The 17922-nt window shown below is 40.4% G+C and overlaps 1 protein-coding gene across 2 annotated transcripts in view; it reads right to left on the bottom strand.

The window, feature by feature from the left end:
• The window catches only part of RPS6KA3 (ribosomal protein S6 kinase A3), a 71233-nt gene extending 62125 nt beyond the window's left edge, over positions 1-9108 (bottom strand). For both annotated transcript variants that reach the window (XM_053969929.1, XM_053969930.1), the window contains exon 1: positions 8913-9108. In XM_053969929.1, the coding sequence (XP_053825904.1) occupies positions 8913-8984 (72 nt within the window). In that variant the 5' untranslated portion in view covers positions 8985-9108. The remainder of the gene's footprint in view (positions 1-8912) is intronic.
• Positions 9109-17922: the final 8814 nt, after the last annotated feature.

Raw genomic sequence — 17922 nt, 5'->3', positions numbered from 1 at the left:
AACTCTTAGGAATTCCCTGGCAGAAAGACAGTTTAAAGAAAGTTTTTTTAAAATTCAAATTATTTCAAATCTGGACCAGTAATGCACACCCATAAAAACCACTGCAGGGACGATGCAGTCACAAGTAGCGTCATATGTTAAGGTACTGGCATCAAGAAAACATAGTCATACCAAACCCTTTGTAAGAAAGAAGTACACCAAGAAACATAGCCCACATCTCCCTACAATCAATTAACCACTTCCTTTGAAGCACTGAATATCCTGTACTTTACCTACTATGGTTGCATATTGACCTGCAAGATGTAATGCCACTTTTTTTTTTTTTTAATTATGGTTCCAGCATTTACTGCAAGAGATCCAATTTGTCTCAGAAGTCTGGCAAAACTTACCTGCACAATAAACCTAATGCTTTTCACATGAACCTTTTTGATTAGCACTGGATCCAGATGGGTAATTTTGTATGTACAATACGGCACCTAGCATCCATCAATACAATTAGGACTTAGCAATCTGGGGCAGGACATCTTGTTTTAATAATAATGTCAGGTAACCATCATTCCCAGTACAGTGTTTTTTACATGTATCCAAACCATATAAATTGAAATTTTAAGTGGGCAAATCATTATGTTTCCTATTGTACTCATTTTTCCTATTTTCCCCTCAGTTTCATCAATAATATGATAGATAGTATACACTTGAAATTTTTACAGTTAGTTTATCATCTCCATTCCTACATTCTGTTTGCAAATCAAAGTTCCACTGATTTGGACCTACCTTGCTAAAAACTTTGTTCTTTTCTACAGTCTAAAAGGATTTTTTTTCTGAAGGGCATTAAGTTTTTCCCCAGACCTTCTTTGATATTCGACACCTTCTTCCATCCCCAGAATATCTCTCCTTTGCATTTAGGCTATTGTTAAACTATTCCAGGATGTTTAAGTATTCTTTCTGGTAAATATTTTAACTTTTTTCCTCAACTATGTTTGCCAGCTACTTAAAACTGATACCAATTGCATCTTTTGAAATAATTCTTCTGCCATTAAACTCAACATTTCCTAATTATTAATACTGGAATTGAGCAGTAGGCAGTCCTTATACTATTAACGGAGTTCAGTAGACTTGGCAACTATTGGCTTTTCCATGTAATTGGTGCCTTGTGGAAGAACCATAAAATTCAGTAAACACAAAATATGTTCTATTCCTAGACTTAGCAATTAACCAAGACTTAACAAGAGTTAAATCAAGAATGAAACTGTATATCAGTGCAGAATGGTGCTTTGAGGACAAATAAGCAAAAGTGATAAGACGTCTGAATCAGACCCCTTACAAAACATTACGTGGATGTTTTAACGTGCCAATGAGTAACACAGGTGATGAAGCTTCTCTCAGGCAACTCCTAGTTGTCAACTACCAAAACTTCCAGACTTATGCAACAACTGCAGTTACTGGATTTAAACACATGAGAACTTCCAGTATTATTTATTATTTATTTCCAGTATTATATATTATTTATTTCATTAAAACACTGGGTTTATATAGATCCAAGCTCTTTCTCTCTAGTGTTTTCAAGGGACTCTCAATTGACAAAGCCCAATAACCATGAGGTCCTTGGATAGAGTAAAGCTGTGACAATGCTTCTGGCTTGTTTCAAAGCAGCACAAAATGCAGCATTCCCACTGAAACACTCATAACAAATCTGCTGCTAGTAATGCAAGGCGCTGTGTGGAACCACATTTAGTAAAAACCTTTTGAATGGTGCACACTCAAAATTGCTATTCTAAGCAGCAATGAGCTACCCTGAGAAAAAAATTGTAGGTCTGCAAAAAATAGTTGAAAATAGACTAAAAGGACCTTAAGAGGTCAAGCAATCTATCTCCACACACCAAAGCACGATCAGCTATTCCTACAATGCTGCTCACAAGACATTTATGTATAAGCCCTTCTTAAATCTTCAGGAGTTTTCACAATCTATTCCAGTGCTTAAATAAAATATAAGGCTTTAATAGGATCTGAATTAATGACTTGTGCCCTAACTTCTGAGCTGCGAAGCCACACAGATCCAAAGCACTTAACTAAATCCTGACCTGATTAAAATTTACTAGATGTAAATAGCAGAAGTAAGCCATCATCTTAGACTTCTCTAGCTGTTCTCTTACAGCACTTATTCAAAACATTTTGCATATACTGTTAGAAATAGTACATGCAAGTATTAAAAACTCTGTATTAAAAAAAAATCCCACAAGTATTTTTTATATAAAACTTTGTTAACTCAAGTTCCATGGTTTCCACATAATTTATTCTCAATTTTATTGTCTAAGGTGACTGACTTCTTCCTTTGCTAAGTATTAAGAGAAACAACAGGATGTTGAAACTTGCCTCTCCATAGACAACCTCAGATAAAATCCATTAACTTGCAAATCATTTAGGTACAAAGCCAAACTTCTTTAAGTTAGGATACTTGGGCAACTTTAACTATGTGATTTTGTAAATCCTATCTACTTTGCCACCTTCTTCCTATCTAGTATGACTCAAGAATACAGTTGAACAATACAGAAAAGCAGTCCCCTTTCCTGCACTGCAATGCCTTCCTTGGCTGGCATTTGCCCAGCACTGTGCCAAGTCACATTGGAAAAGAATAGTAAAAAGGTTTGCAGCTCTCAGCAAGTTTAATTCTCTGAATTAACTCATCTTGAAGTCAAACAAGTGCCACAACATTACTCAAGATGCTGTACATGTACTGTTATAAAATCTTGGTCTTGGACAAGCAGTCTATATAGCTCCAAATCACATGTAGTCATGTATTCACAAAAAACCCAACCAATCAACCAAAAACCCAAGAAAACAACCCAAGAAAATAAGAAAAAGACAGGGAAGAGAAAGTCTCACTTAAGTTTCCTACCTGTACAAGTGGATGGGTAGTAAATTATTACATTTAACACATCAATTCAGCAGCCTTAGTAAAACAAAGCCAAAAAACCCACAACACGTAATCTCTGTTCATCTGCTCCAAAGAGGAAGAAGAAATAAACACATTAGAAATCACCTACCTCAATATATCCAACTATTGCTGCACACCTGAAAATAGAAGAAATTCCTTCTGCTTGCACACATAATCTTAAGAGTGACTCTGGCACCTGATAGTGTACAAATCTAATTACCAAGCCTACATCTGCATGAGAAGGCAGGTGCACCTCACCTTCCCTGCCTCCTGCAGTCCTAGGCCCATGGAAATGCCCTGTGCCTTCCTGGGCTCCTGCCAAGGGACTAGACACACACAGGGAGGATGTGCCAGGCCCTTCTACAAGCAGGGGCAGCCAGCAGGCACAGCAAACCTGTGCACTGCACTTCCCTGTGTTGCACACACACACACAGAGGTTTTCAGAAGTGAGTTGGTTTCTCAGAATTCATGATAAATTCAAAAGGTGAAATTTGCAGGTTTTTTACACTTATTTTGATACATTCTGCTAAGAAGAGAGAATAAGCTGTGGAACAACTTCACTATTTTCTAAAATTCAGGATTTCTGAAGTATAGTTCTGACTATGTAACAAAAGTCAGCTACAGGAAGACAAAAGGAGAAAGAATCTCCATGAAGCTGAAAGCATTTTTTCACAATTCTAAGTTCTAACAGTAACTAATTTTGGCAAACATGTTTTGCAAGAAATAATTCAAATAACATTTACATCCAAAAACCACCACCTTTTGAATTTGCAGGACAAAGAGTGTTTTATTTTTCAGAGCTATGTATTGCTAGATATTTAAAATCACCAAATACCATTTCTTCATATCATCTGCATATAGCTAAGCATGTTTCAATAAATTAATGCTAAGATTAAATTATTTAAATATTCTTTTAACGTTTATTTTCATTTAAACTTAGAAACTGCTAAGAAACAGACCTAGACCATAATAAAGTATTTTTAAGATACATACTTACACAAAATTGAATGACTTCACTGAATAAATAAATTAATTAATAAAAAAAAAGGGTAGCACATTTCCTCCAAAAATAGTTAAGTGGAGCATTAAGCATACCACAGAAGTTTATTGCATCAAAGGCAACACATGGTAACTCTTACTGATAGGAATGAACTAGCAGTACCTTTGTGGTCAAGGCACGGCAGTAGGTCCCAAAAAATCAGAGTTCATGTAGTTCTAGAACAGTTTCAATGAATGATGCTAGATGGGGTCACTAAGCTGTTGAGCCTCATTTTCCCACCTGTTACACAGGATTTTTTCTCCCCTCTATTTCACCCACCCTCTAGTGGGTGAGGCATTTAATCTTATTTCAGAGAATAAGGAGAGAATAAGCAGGACAGTATCACGTATGCAAGCATATAGCACAGCAACTGTGGTATTCAACCACTTTACCCCAACTTAAAAGTTCTTTGAAGGGATTCTAACTTTTTCAAATTTTACTGATTAAACTGTTCTCCTCTTGAAAGTTATCAATATTGAAAAAAACCCAATTATATGAATCTACTCTGGCCTGAAAAACAGGTTAAGAGTTTCACTATTGAAATATGGCTATGAATTTTATCTGGTGGAAAAAAGAACCCAAACAAAAAAAAGCCTCAAATCCAAAACAAAACACCTCCCCCAACCAAGTGCTATAGAAAAAACCCACAATTCCAAACCAGTATCTTGAGTAAGTTCTTAAAGCCGGTAGATCTGCCAACTGCCAAGATCAGTCAAAAGAACAAAGCTAATATTTTTGATGTTCAGAAATAATTAAACGCCCACCTCAGTCTATGTATCAATGTGACTTTAAGTCTAGCATTTCAAATGACAAACAACTACAGTCAGTGTGACAGACCACAACCAATTCAAAGATAACAGACACGCCTTTAAATGTGTCAATCTGCTTACATCTGCTTTGTGTTACATGGCCCAGCTGAGGCAAGAAATACTGCCTACACTACAAAGAACAAAACAATAATAACAAGATAAGAACTGCCGATGTCATAAGAAAAGCAACAGAACCATTCAAAGAAGTGAAACTCAACACCTTTACAAGAAAACCAAGAACCGCAGAGAGCACACAGTAGTGCATGAAGGTCGTGAATTCAACAAAGTAAAACTCCTGCCTTTTCCTGCCCCACTCAGCTGACCACAGGACATCCTTACTATGTCATGGACTAAAATTGTGTTAACTGAAAAACAAAGCAGGTAAAATGGTACCAATAAGGATATGAAAAATCTGAACACCCCCCACAACACTTTTCATGCAGATTATGTGTTTCTCAAGGCAGTATTTACATACATATAAGATCTGTTATCTGTCTATCACAGCAGTTTGTGGAATATAATTTATACTACTTATTTAAATCAGAATTAAATTTCCAATTTTCATTTTTAACTCAGTACAAGAAAACATCACCCCACAAATCAGTGAAAAATTCAGACTTCAGAATGCACCATGCTGACAGCAATTCTGCATGAGAAGCAACAGCCAGGTGCTGCACATAATTTTGTCTATAATGGAGAAACAATGAATAGTCTTCAAAATCCCCACAGACCAGTCCATTTAGGTGATTCCCCTTTGGCTTTAACTATTTACCTGTGTTGGCTATACCAGAAATGACTGTAAATATAGCCTGTGTTCCTGTGGAAGACAAGTACAACACTGATTACATGGTACAGAATGTGAAGAGACAATCACAACCACAGGCTCAAGGCTACAGGTGGCAAGCCATCTGACAAATTTCAGCTTCGAGGCCAGAAATATATATTGACAGAGAATGCCACACTGACAATCAAAATGAAATTACAAAGCAAAATTTGCATTATACTAGTTTCTTTAAAGTATCAGCATGACTGTTAAATGCTAGCATCATTTGTCTCATGCAAAGTTCAAATAATCCTGGATACAGAATATAAAACAAAGAAATTTGTGAAGGAAGATTGACAGCACCTATTTAAACACCTGCACAAATGACCATAAAACCTGTCAAGAGCAGTGGGAAAAAAAATGAACTTTCTCCACAGCCAGTCTGGAGCATCTACATTAAAACTCCTAATGACAGCTGTCACAAATGCTTCCCAGAAAGTCTAGCAAATGGCATCTCTTAATGATGGCCAGTTCTTTCAACATACCAGTGCCCAAAATTTGGCTGCCATAACTGCATTCATTCTCCTCCAGCTGATATTAATATGCATAGCTGAGAGTGCAGATCAAAGGATCAGGCTAGTTATTCAGGCATTCAAATGCAAACTCAAGTCATCAATACTTAATTTGCTCAAAAGCAGATGACTTGCAATAACAGGCATATTCTCACCATGAAAAACGAACCTATGCTTGTTATAAATCCTGAGTAGACCCTGAGTCAGTAAGAGACAGCATCATTCCACAAGCTTTAAAGGTGCTCTGATTTCAACATGAAACTGAAACTACACATACAGACACACTATGTTAAAAATATTTTAACAACTTTACACATTAAAAAAACTGTCAGAGATACAATGAGGATCACTTCTGTTCTGGACACCTAAGTTACAGCAGCTGCTTGTGGTTAAGTACACTTCCAAACTAAAGCTATTTAAAGGTATTCTAGTCCTCCTCCTAAATCCACTCACCCATCACAGAACATCATCTCCTTGGCAGTACCACTGTAACTACAGGACTGCACTGGGAAACAAATGAAAAATCAAGTCAATTAAAAATTCCAAGAGTCATTAAAACCAGGAAAGTGTCTGAGCTGAGTTTTAGAGCTCAAAAATTTGTAATTCCATATGCTGATAATACAGCATTACAAGAACTGTGTCAGCAAATCTTAGAGGTTACCAGAAATGCTTTACTCAGAGTTACAGCTAAAGACATTATTAGTATCAAACTATGACTGAAATCACAATGAGTTTCAGGCAAATGTAAGAACATTTTTGCCCAAGGATACTCTTGCAGAATAGGGTCTGTAATTAGGATATTGCTATGCTACAGATAAACACAACTCATGCAAATCAAAAATCCAAGTTATGTATTTAGGTCACTTGTCTACGTATTTGATTTAAACTTACCTATTTTTACCAAAATATCTTTTCTTAAATAGTCATTTCACGTAAGCAATGTTTCTAAGTAACTTTTTCCTTTTGACTGTCATCTGAGAAGCTTTTGCAGGTGCAGCCTGGTCTTTTCAAGAACTGTTTATTCTAGGCTAGGGCCTTGGAGTGCAAACTTGTCAGTTCATGCTGTTTCATGTTCTATTATTGGTCCTAGACATTTTTTGGTGATAAACTACTGTAGATTCATGTCAATATACAAGTTTAATTATTTTTTAAAGAAGTGATAAAATACACTTGTTTCAAAAATTTTATGACAGCAATTTAGAAACAAATGATGTCTGAAATATGTTAAAACAAGTGAAGTTATAATCATGCATGTACACATATTGCAAATAACATAATCTATTTTTCTATATATCTAACATATATATTATTATTGAAGTTACATTGTACGCAGTGAGCACCAAAGACTAAAGCAACAATTCTTTTCTTTAAATGATTAACCTAAGTGTTTTCCCCTACCACCTTCTGCCCCACCCTCAAGCATCACACTACTATTGTAGTTACTCCCAATATAAAATCATCTAAGATCACTACACCAGAAGTCAGTGAAAAACTAGCACAAATTTAAAAGTAACTACAGTACCTGGCAAGAATTAAAAAAATATATGTGCCTGTCAGATCTGAACTGTAGGTTCTTCTGACTCCCTGAGATACAGTGACTTTCAGCAGAAGAATGACAAGACAAAGATCAAAAGGACAAATCCTGATACTGCAGAAACTCTGCATTGGTCCCTCTATGCTCGTCTCACTAAGGAGAGAGTCCTAACCTTGCGAATAATTGTTGTGAGCTGGCCTGGGTCCACACCGTTCCACATCAGCATCACTTGAAGCGGCCTGGCTGCATATCAGCTGGAGCCGATTCAGGTCGAAGCTGCACTGTCAAAAGCAGCTTTTTCTTTTCAGATGGAATCTGGTCACAAAGTAGCACACGCGCTGTGGGCTACTAGGGACTCATGGAGCAACCAAAACTGACTGTGTAGGTTCAGTGTTTACACAGATCCAAACCAACAGTAGTAGGAAAAATATTAAAATAGCTGAAAGCTTCTATGGCCTCGGTGTCAAGTGACTCTAATTTCCAGGCGCTCTCATTATTCCAGCCTAGGAAAGCTGACACGCGTCCTGCCTAACAAGGACACGCACTCCCCGGTACCACAGCGGGAAACCCACAGTGCGCGGCACCCCGGGGTTGTTCCCGGCAACGCCGCCGAGCACAAAGCTTCACCCGTGCTTCACCACCCTTCACGTCCCTGCGGTTTCCCAAATTCTTGCGAAACTGCCGCCAACCCCATCCTGCCGAGATAAGGGGGCAGCGGCACCGGGCGGGGACCCACAAGGGGAGCGGCCGCAAGGAGAGGACATCGGGCAAGGCGAGGGCACCGGGCAAGGCGAGGGCAGGCCTGGCCCTCCTGCCCACCTCGAGCCGCGGAGGCGGAGGGCCGCCCCGGGAAAGGAAACTCGCCGTGACAGTAACCAGACACCGCGCTGGAACAAAAGCGCCCGAGCCGGCGGCCACCGCGGAGGCAGGTTACTCCCTCCCGGGAACGGGGCGGAAGGGGAGGGAGCGCGCGGGGAGCAGCCCGGTCCCGGGAAACACACCCCGAGCCCGGTGCGGGCGGGGGGAGTCCCGGCCGGTGCCGGCCGTGAGTCAGTGTCCCGGAGAGGAAGCGGCGTGCAGGGGCTGGCGCTCGCCGCGTTCCCCCGCCGGGCCGCTGCCGCCCGGCCCCCGCTCGCTGCCCGCCCCGAAACCTCGCGGGGGGAAAACTCTGCCCACCCGCTGAGCGACGGCGGTACCGGGAGTCCCGGTCCCGTTCTCTCCTCACAACTTTCCCCGCAGCACTCCCCGCCCGCCCCGTACCTCGGTGCTGCTCTCGGCCGTGCTCTCCACAGCCATCTTCTGCCAAGGGTCTGCCAACTGCGCCAGGGGCATCTTTCCCGTCCGGCTCCCGCAGCCTCCGCGTTCCCGCTACCCGGCGGGGGCGGCCAGGCAGGCAGCGAGCGCTGCGGAGGGCGCGGGACAGCCCGGCTGGCTCCGGCGGCGGCTCCTGCGGCGACTGCTGCCCGCTGCCGCCGCCGCGGTGCGCCCGTCCCTCCCCCGCGCCCTCCCCGCTGCCGGGCGGGGCCGCGCTGCCGCCCTCCCCCGGCCCGGCCCGGCTTCCGCTCACGACATGGCGGCGGCTGGGTCCCGCCCGCGCCTGCGCCCGGCAACCCCCACCGGCGCCGTTCAGTGCTCGCGAGGGGCTGCGCCCTCAGCGCCGCCGGCACCGCCGGGGCGGACCCGGCCCCACGGAGAGGGGCTGCGGGAACCGGGGCTGCTACCGCCCCCCGGGCTGCGGGGAAGTGGAGACACGGAGAGTTTGTTTGCACAGACAAGCGCGGAGGGAGAAATCGAGAGGCGGGTGAGACGTGGTGTTGTGCAGAATATCATTAGGCGAAGAGGGAAAGGAATTAAGGTGTAGGAATTTGTTTTTGTAGCTACACCGTTTAAGTAGTGGTTGGACTGCGTGAGTGGGAGTTGCCTCGAAGCGGGAAAGTCATACTCCCTCAGGCCGAGAGACATTAAGATAAAGCTGTCAAAAAAAAAAAAAAAAAAAAACCCCACAGGTTCAGAAAACGGCCCTTATTTTACTTTTTATTCTCAGCTGTTAGCTGGTACGCAAACATATAAACTGAGACCCACAGCCTATGGGGTGTTACATGGTTTTCCTAAAATGCTAAGCACTGTCATAAGCACCCATGTTTTGCAACATTAGATGGCTTGGCTGATGTTGAAGAATCCTTGAAACATGAGACCAACAACTGAACGTGGGTGAGCACTGGTGTCAGACTTCTTGCTGTTGAAGGCAAAATTTCCAGAACTCTTTGAGAAGGCCACTTAGTTTTTGACAGCCCCCACTGCCCTGAACATTTCTAGATTTTGACAGGTCACATGATTTGTTCCATCCTTTATAAAAATTAACATTCTTTAAATTCTTGGAAGGTTTTTTGGAGTGTGAAAAATAGCAAGAATGCAAGTAATTAAAAGTGTGTATGTGCATGGACACACTGTTGTGCTGAGTACAGGCTGGTTCTGTTTCTGCTTGGTAGCAGTTTTGATCTTCATGTTCATGTAAGTATAAATACCTATCTACAAAGAGGAACGAAGGAGTGGATAGGCAGTTGCTCATAATGAATCAGTCTTCAGTTGTTCCTACAGAAACTTCCATATCTGGAGTAAAAGGTCATAGTTGAATGATCACCTGAAGCCAGGAGGAGTAGATGTGCCCTCATTCACTGCAATTCAGTCTGGCCCTTGCATCGGCCTCTCTTTCAAAGGGGTGCAACTGCTTGTGCTGTCAATTGGTGAGTTATACCAGGGAACAGATCCGCATCAAGACTTACCCTACCGTACCTTTTTACCTCCTGTTGTCCTCAAAAAAACCCCACCATCCAACCAACCCACCATATTGAAGGCTGAAGAGGAGTTGAGACTGCTTCCTTCCAATGTGGTCAAGTTGCAGAACTCTGGCTGGTTAATGATATGAAATTTAGAACAATGCAAACATTATGATATTAAGCATAATGCAAGAAATAATTTTTCATAGTCTGATCAGCAGCAGGTCGCTTCAGTCTCAGACTGGCTGCTGGAATGTTGAGCATAAAACTAATTTTTTTACAGCAATCATACATTATGTGGTTGACACACAAACCAGGACGTTAAAAAAATCCCTGAGTTCATGTAAAAATTCATGATGTTAAAAAAAAGTTACCTTACATCCCTATGGAAATACAAGTTTCTATTCCCTCACAGGAATATTTCACTTTATCAAAGCTCGTGCATTCGTACCTGCATCAACTACACTGTCAGGTACATACATCTCAGAGATGCCATTAGGGAGATGAACCTGAGAACTGAAAAGTGGCAATCACAAGAACAATACACTGAACCTAAGCTTGCATTTCACATAGTTCAATAAGTGCCTCTTTATAAAAGATTTCCTTCCTCTAACTAAAAAACTCCATGATCTCTTTTCCTTTCATAGTTGTCTAGTCCTTTCTTGCCATGGGTACATATTCTAAATTACTTGTTTGAATTTTAAACTCTTTTTAGAAGGGGAGGGGGGGTCATAGTTTGGTTATGATTTCTGAATTTTTTACATAGATCCTCTTTTGTCCTTCCCTGTATGCATCTTGCAAATCCAAAATAAAACAGGGGCAAAGATCTTCTGCACTAGCAGGTAAAAGAGCTGCAAACAATAGGAATCTGAACTTTTCTGAGGCACTGAAGTACAGAGTAGGTAGAAGTATGCCATTTCATTGTTCAGGGATTTCAGTATTATTGCACCATGCATTTAAATTTTATAAAAGAGAAAGCTGCATCAGGATTTTAGTAGGAGCTACTATGCAAGAACAGACTTCAGGGCAAGAAAATCATCTGCAAAGTGTCTCCACAGGGAAGACAAACATATCAGTTAATCTCTGGGAGATGCGGGGGATTCTGACTTTCAAATCCTGCTAAGCTCAGAGTTGGATCATCCTCCCAGCAAGAGGTAAGATGCTGAAGATATTTTACTCAAGACAGCGGCTCCTATTTTTCATTCCTTTTGTCTCAGGCCAAAGTGAGGTAGTGCCTTCACCTATGGCAGCAGACCTCTCCTTTTACCCTCTTTCCCTCTAGGCACAGCTATCTCTGCTTGACTGCAGTCACTGCTAATAGCTGTCTGTCACCAGGCTCGGTTGTGGGCGTTGATTTCACCTTTGCATAAGTGGTTGCAATTGTGGTGCATCCACACGAATGTTTTATATGCATTGCAACCGAAAATTTGATCACGTTTGTTAGGAAAAGGGTAGCATATGGCACTGAAATGACAGTGCTGTATAAAATCCCATTAACTTGTCATATGAATTAGATGGGCTTCACATGCTGCACCATTTTTTTTCCACTTGTTTCTAACAAACCTCACTAAAATGTCGCTCGATTGCAAGGGAGACATCAGCTTTATAGTACTTACCTGTCTTTTCCCACAGGCAGGCTCTTGATATATATGTGGCAGAAATTAGGGAAGCTTGCTTATGGCTGGTTGCATCTAATGCTTTGCTTAGCTTTGAAGTAGTTTTTGACCTACTTAGTCTTTGCAATTAGTGCAGAATTAATTGCAGAGCTAGTAAATCACCATAACCATGCCCCCCAAAATAGTAAGTGTAAAACAAAAATAGTTTACTAATAATATGATCAGAATAATATTTGGGAACTTCAACTTGCATTTTTAAAATATACATAAAAGCGGGGAGAAAACCAAACGAAACTATGGCAACAAACCCCACAATCTGACACTCATCTAGAAGGTCTAGTAGTGCATTAGGTGGGAATTATGATGCAGTATCTTCTCAATAGAATATGAAACAGTAAATACAATGTGAAAGTGTGAAATTCTGTTTCAAGTATTGTGACCATAGCACTGAGAGGTACAATTTAAATTTAATGCACAGGAAAATATACAGAAGGTACTGTCTGAATTTATATGGGAAAAAACCTCCAAGGAGTTAAAAAAATAATCAATAATATTTATTTGTATAGCTGATAGACAAAGAGAGTCTCTTACTCTCAAGACACCTGGATTCAATTCCTAGCAGAACACAAAGGACAATTGTGTAATTTAGTCAGTCACTTCATATAGATGAGATTCAACTAAGAAAACCTAGTCTTTCTTCATGATCTTTTAAAATGTGTGAGGAGGCCTTGATTGAAGAAGCATAAATACATCCTGACAAAATAAACTAAGGAAGCCTTAGTGCTAGTTAGAATTGGTTGCTCTGTGCTTTAGGTGCAGATAGAAAGAACATCTTCTTAACCTCATTGGGATATTGGAAGGATGGTTTCAGTGATGTTTGGAAAGCTGACAAAGACCAGGGGAAGAGAGACAAAGTGCTGCAAGAAGTTTCCAGCTGGTGTGAGTTGTCATAGCAGAGACACCAGAACGATTTGCTGTACGAATCAGAATTATAATCAATAACTAAAAAGGGAAGAACTGAAATGAATGTCTATTGTGTATTAAAATTTAACCTGACCTTTCAAACAACATCTGTTGAAGGGTGCTTTCACCATTACAGGCCCCTGGATGATGGAATCATACAGGAATGCAAACATTTCCTGCATTTTCCTCAGGCAGGCTCTCCTTTGAAGTTCTAATCCTGCAAGTGTAGTAGATGTGATAATGACAATAAAAATGCTTCTAAATCCTCTATATGTTAGAGATACAATATCTGACTCACTGCTTAAAGCTATAGCTTTTCTGGATGTAAGTATGTTTACATAAAATTGCACTGAAAGCATAAAGCATAATGCATCAGGCTCGATGGAATTACTTATCCGAGTTTTATCTGTGGTCACTATGCTAGCAGGAAATAATTGTGCCTGTGGTTTCTACATCCTGAGTGGAAATCTGGAATTCAATAAAATATGGTCTCATTACAGCATACCTGTCTCCAACATATGTTCTCATTTTAGTGTTTCTGTACATAGAGATAGCTCAGATTTATCGTCTGAATGACAAAATTTATCCTGTTCACGACAGAGTATAAGAAACCTCTTGCTGAGCTTTGAAATCTTACATGAAAACCTGCTGTCAAATACAGAGTGCAAGTTGTCACCCCATTGCAGTGGAACTTTGAGAAGCAGATTAGAATTTCAGATTGTGGTATTTTGAGACAAAAAGGAAATGGTGGAGTAGGAACATGCATAAGTGTTCAAGGGTCAGAGTTCTCTTGCATTAAATACAACACAAGATAGCTATTTACAAAAAACCCAGCAAAAACCAAACTAAACCAACCAACCAACAAAAAAAACCAAAACCAAAACAGTGCTGATAGAGATAGAATATGATGTTATATTATATAATATAGCAATAAAAAACTCATCAGCTTCACAAATCATTGCTATAAAACACACTGTCAAGAGGAGGCCACAGCAATCTTTATGCACCCTACCCCCCCCAGATCTAGGAATTTAAGGGTCACAGACCCTTTTATATTGCTATGAAATTAAACAGCCTACTGACAAGCAAAGTCTACTTTATCTCACTTTTTTGCTCTTTAACCTCACTACTTAAATTTCCTGATTTTATGCCCTCACAATTGAATAGTGCCTTGGTCTCTTTGAAAACTAGTTACCAAATCTATTCTAACAATCTTACTCTTCACTTCCTTTTATAGATTATCCAGCACCTCTTAACCAAGAATCCCTTGTCAATCTAGAAAGCTTCACTTTCTCTTTACTGGCCCTTAATTATACTGAACAGGATTCTCCAGACTGAGCTAACAGCTGTCCTTTATCCTACCTGACAACACCTGATGCTCATTCCCAGTAGTCTGGGGATATTTCCAAGATACGTGCTGTTGAAGCGCCTAAAAATAGAGTTTGTTACCTCTACTGGTTTGAAAGATCCACGTATTCTCTCAAGACCATTCACTTGCTTTTCCATCAGCATCTCACCTTTGTGCCTTGACTTTTGCCCTGCGGTGAGCAAAGCAGTGCCAGAGGGGGCCCAGATTTGTGATCACGTCCAAAAATATTCTCCAGTGATCAACAGAACTTGTTACATCATCAGATGTAAATCAGTAAGGATCATAATTGTGTACATTGTACAAGAGGCTGTGTAGAGGTAATATTTTCCTCAGCTCCCTGTATGAGCCCTGGGCCCCTCCGTGATTCAGTGAAATGATGGATTCACACTCCTATGTGCTGTTGATACATCAAAAAGGAACTTCACTGACGGCTGTCTTACCCTGAAATGTTTTTTCAGCAGTCAGTATTGGCTGGGAGCTATCAGACTCCAAAGTATACTGGCACCCTTCCTTGTGTCCTACAAGTGATATTACTGGTGAAAAGGTGCCTACTCTAAATATGGATACTTTACATCCCCAGCAATCATTTCAGCACATTGCAATGACACAGTTCCACAGTGAGTGCACGTTTCTATCCCCCAAAGTCAGCGCTTACTGAAGGGAAGCATGACTGTGATGGAAGACAGCTCTCGAAGCATTATCTGGAAGCAGTGAAGAGAAATATGTTAGATGAAACAACCCTGTTCCCCCCTCAATCTGCCCCAGCTGTGTTGACCCACTTTGTCCTATTTGATGGAGCAAAGACATGCTCAAGGTCTTGCTCCAGAGTCCCAAACTTGCCAAAAGGAGTAGCAGGGTGGGGAGGAAGCAACATTTATCCTGTATTGCAGAGCAGCTGAAGACTGTGTTAAGATGTGGTTCCTTATTTAGAGCCTTAGTATTGCAAAATGGTATATATGTGACAGGTGAGTCAGAAACTGTAAAGTCTGTGCTGTCTGATACTTGTTGAAGATTCTGGGCTTAAGCTGATGAGGGGTATGGACTTGATCTACTACTAGATGGGCAAGATACTGGAGGAGGGGAGATTGTGGAAGATTTTTGGCTTGTTGGTCATTCTTCATTAAGTGCCAAGGATGGTAATGTAAGATGTAGGATAAAATGGAGAGGAAATGCTGAGAATAGAAGGTGGCTTTTTAAACAGAGAAAAGAGCAGAACAGTTTTAAAGACCATAAGGAGCGCTTGTGTCTTGGATGTGAATAGCCAGTTAAATCTATATATACTTCAATATATATTTAGTGAGTCACAGAAAATCATAAAGGCTGTTGTGTTCATAGTGATAAGCCAGACAGATGTTCTAAACATTCGTAGAAATCAGTCAGTATTTTCTTTTTTAAAGTCACTTGATACAAGATTAATGAAACAAATAACCATTCACTGTCTCATTAAATCTGTTACAATTGGATACAATTTCCAATGCCTTAGCTTAATGCTTGCACTAAGAAGTAAATTTTCAGCTCAAGAGTGGACGTATAAGTTAATAGAGTTTTTGGTATTACATCACCACAGACAGTAGAAGGGATTAAATGAGTTGTCAGGATTATATTCTTCCTCTACTGATTCAATTTCAGCAAACTGAAACTTTGTCTGACTTCAAAGAAGCTATTTTAAAAATCGCAATTTTCAGGAAGGAATGACTTTAGTTATTTTGCCTGCTTCATCAGAATGAATGCTCCTCTGCTGTGCACAAATGCACTGCTTGCCCTAGTAGAACAAAAGCTATGATGAGGGCTTTGATCAGTGTTGACAGTGTTCCTGCAGTATTTCAGTGCTTCATTACTTTTTGCTTTCTAGAACCCCTACTAATGATGTTGGTTAAGAGAGAGTGTAAACTGCAATAAGATGGCCATCTCTCCAGAGAGTGCTGAATTGGTCTGTTGCAAGGCTTCCTTAATTATTAATTTCATTACTACAGATTTTTTTTTTGGTTTAATAGTTTCTCAGGACAAAGAAATTTTTTATTAGCTCCTTAAAGCACCACTCATCTGTATGACAAAATTTGTACACAACAAATTATTGTTATTCAACTAAATTCTGTTAGTCAACAGAACACCTTGTACATTCACAACATATCATGTAATGAATGTTCTTGTCTGAAATGTGACATTTTGCACTGGGTTTATTTTTTCCTTGGAGACAAGCAGGAAATCTGTCACTAATTTCCTTCCGGCCAGCTTTGACTGCCTTTCTCAGTCCTCTTAGTCCTCTGTACATTTCTTCTTCTTCATTTCAGCTTCTGAAGACAGACATGGTTTTCTTAACTTCATTCTCGTGTTTCTTTCAAGGTGTTCTTAATTTTTGTCACACAGCTTAAATCTGGCACTTGGCAGAAGATTGCCTGCTCTCCTTGCATTATATTAGGTAGATCTGAGGTGCCCACTCACCTCATGTACATCTATTTCCTTGCTTACTATGACTCCTCTTTCTGCCCTGTCATCATTATTTTTTAATTGTCTGCATATTTTATGTGGTGCATCCAAAAATTTTCTTCCCCTTCTCTCAATAACTTCCTACTTGCTGCACAAGAAACCAACCTCTCTAATCCTCCTTGCCAAGTCATCAGCTTCTCACTAAATCATGTACCTTCAGGAACTGCATATTGGCTATTCAGCATTTCCTTCCTGTCTGTTGCCAATGCCAGGAGTTGCAGTCCTGTTGCTGCAATGTTCTCATCACCTCACATCTCATCACTCACCAACACAGCCAGGCTGCTCCCATCTCCCTTGACATTTCTACACTTTCACTTCTTTCTGCTTCTTACTCAGGTTCAGCCTCATAGCTTGGCAGAACTCCTGTCTTGGCTTATTTCTTCATTTTCTCCTTTATCTTGTTCATGGACCTGTATACTCATGCATCTTCTTTTCTACTGCTTCTCAGCCTAATGCATTTTTTATGTCACTCTGTGCTTCAGGCTTCTTATGTAGAAAGGCCTGCTTTTCCCCAAATCCCTTTGAGTCTCCCTGTATCCACCTTTTAATAGTGTCTCTCGGCCACTGTCCCAGAAAGTCTTTTTTTTCCAAGTTAGAAAATTCTTCAAAGCACAATTTTTGTACTGTCAAAAAGCAGAAACCTTTCCACCTTCACTTTAAAAGAAAGCAACACAGTTGAGAGGGAGGTATTTTTGCAGATGTAGAGCCACATTCTATACTGCCCACAGGGCTCACAGGTTGGGCATCTGAAGACTGACAGATTTCATATAAGGTCACTTTTGAACATTTTGGCAAATGGTTTAGACTCTTCTCTGCTTTATTTAGATGCAATTCTAAAGTATTTGGAGGCCTTGTTCCCACTTCATACAATGATAAAATTGCTGTAAATCTTATGTTTTGGTGCTTCCTAAAGAAAGAAAGAAAATGTTTTATATGGTTACAAGATTTTGAAAAATGCATGTCTACTTTTAAACACAGAATGACAAAAGCAAAAAATACCTAACCTGAGGGAAGGGATGTAAAGCAAATGTATTGGGAGTAGGCATGTCTAAAAAGTT

The sequence above is a fragment of the Vidua macroura genome, chromosome 2, assembly GCF_024509145.1.
Source record: "Vidua macroura isolate BioBank_ID:100142 chromosome 2, ASM2450914v1, whole genome shotgun sequence".
Lineage (NCBI taxonomy): Eukaryota > Metazoa > Chordata > Aves > Passeriformes > Viduidae > Vidua > Vidua macroura.
The sequence above is the reverse complement of the archived record's forward strand: the minus strand, read 5'-3'. Positions and strand labels throughout refer to the sequence as shown.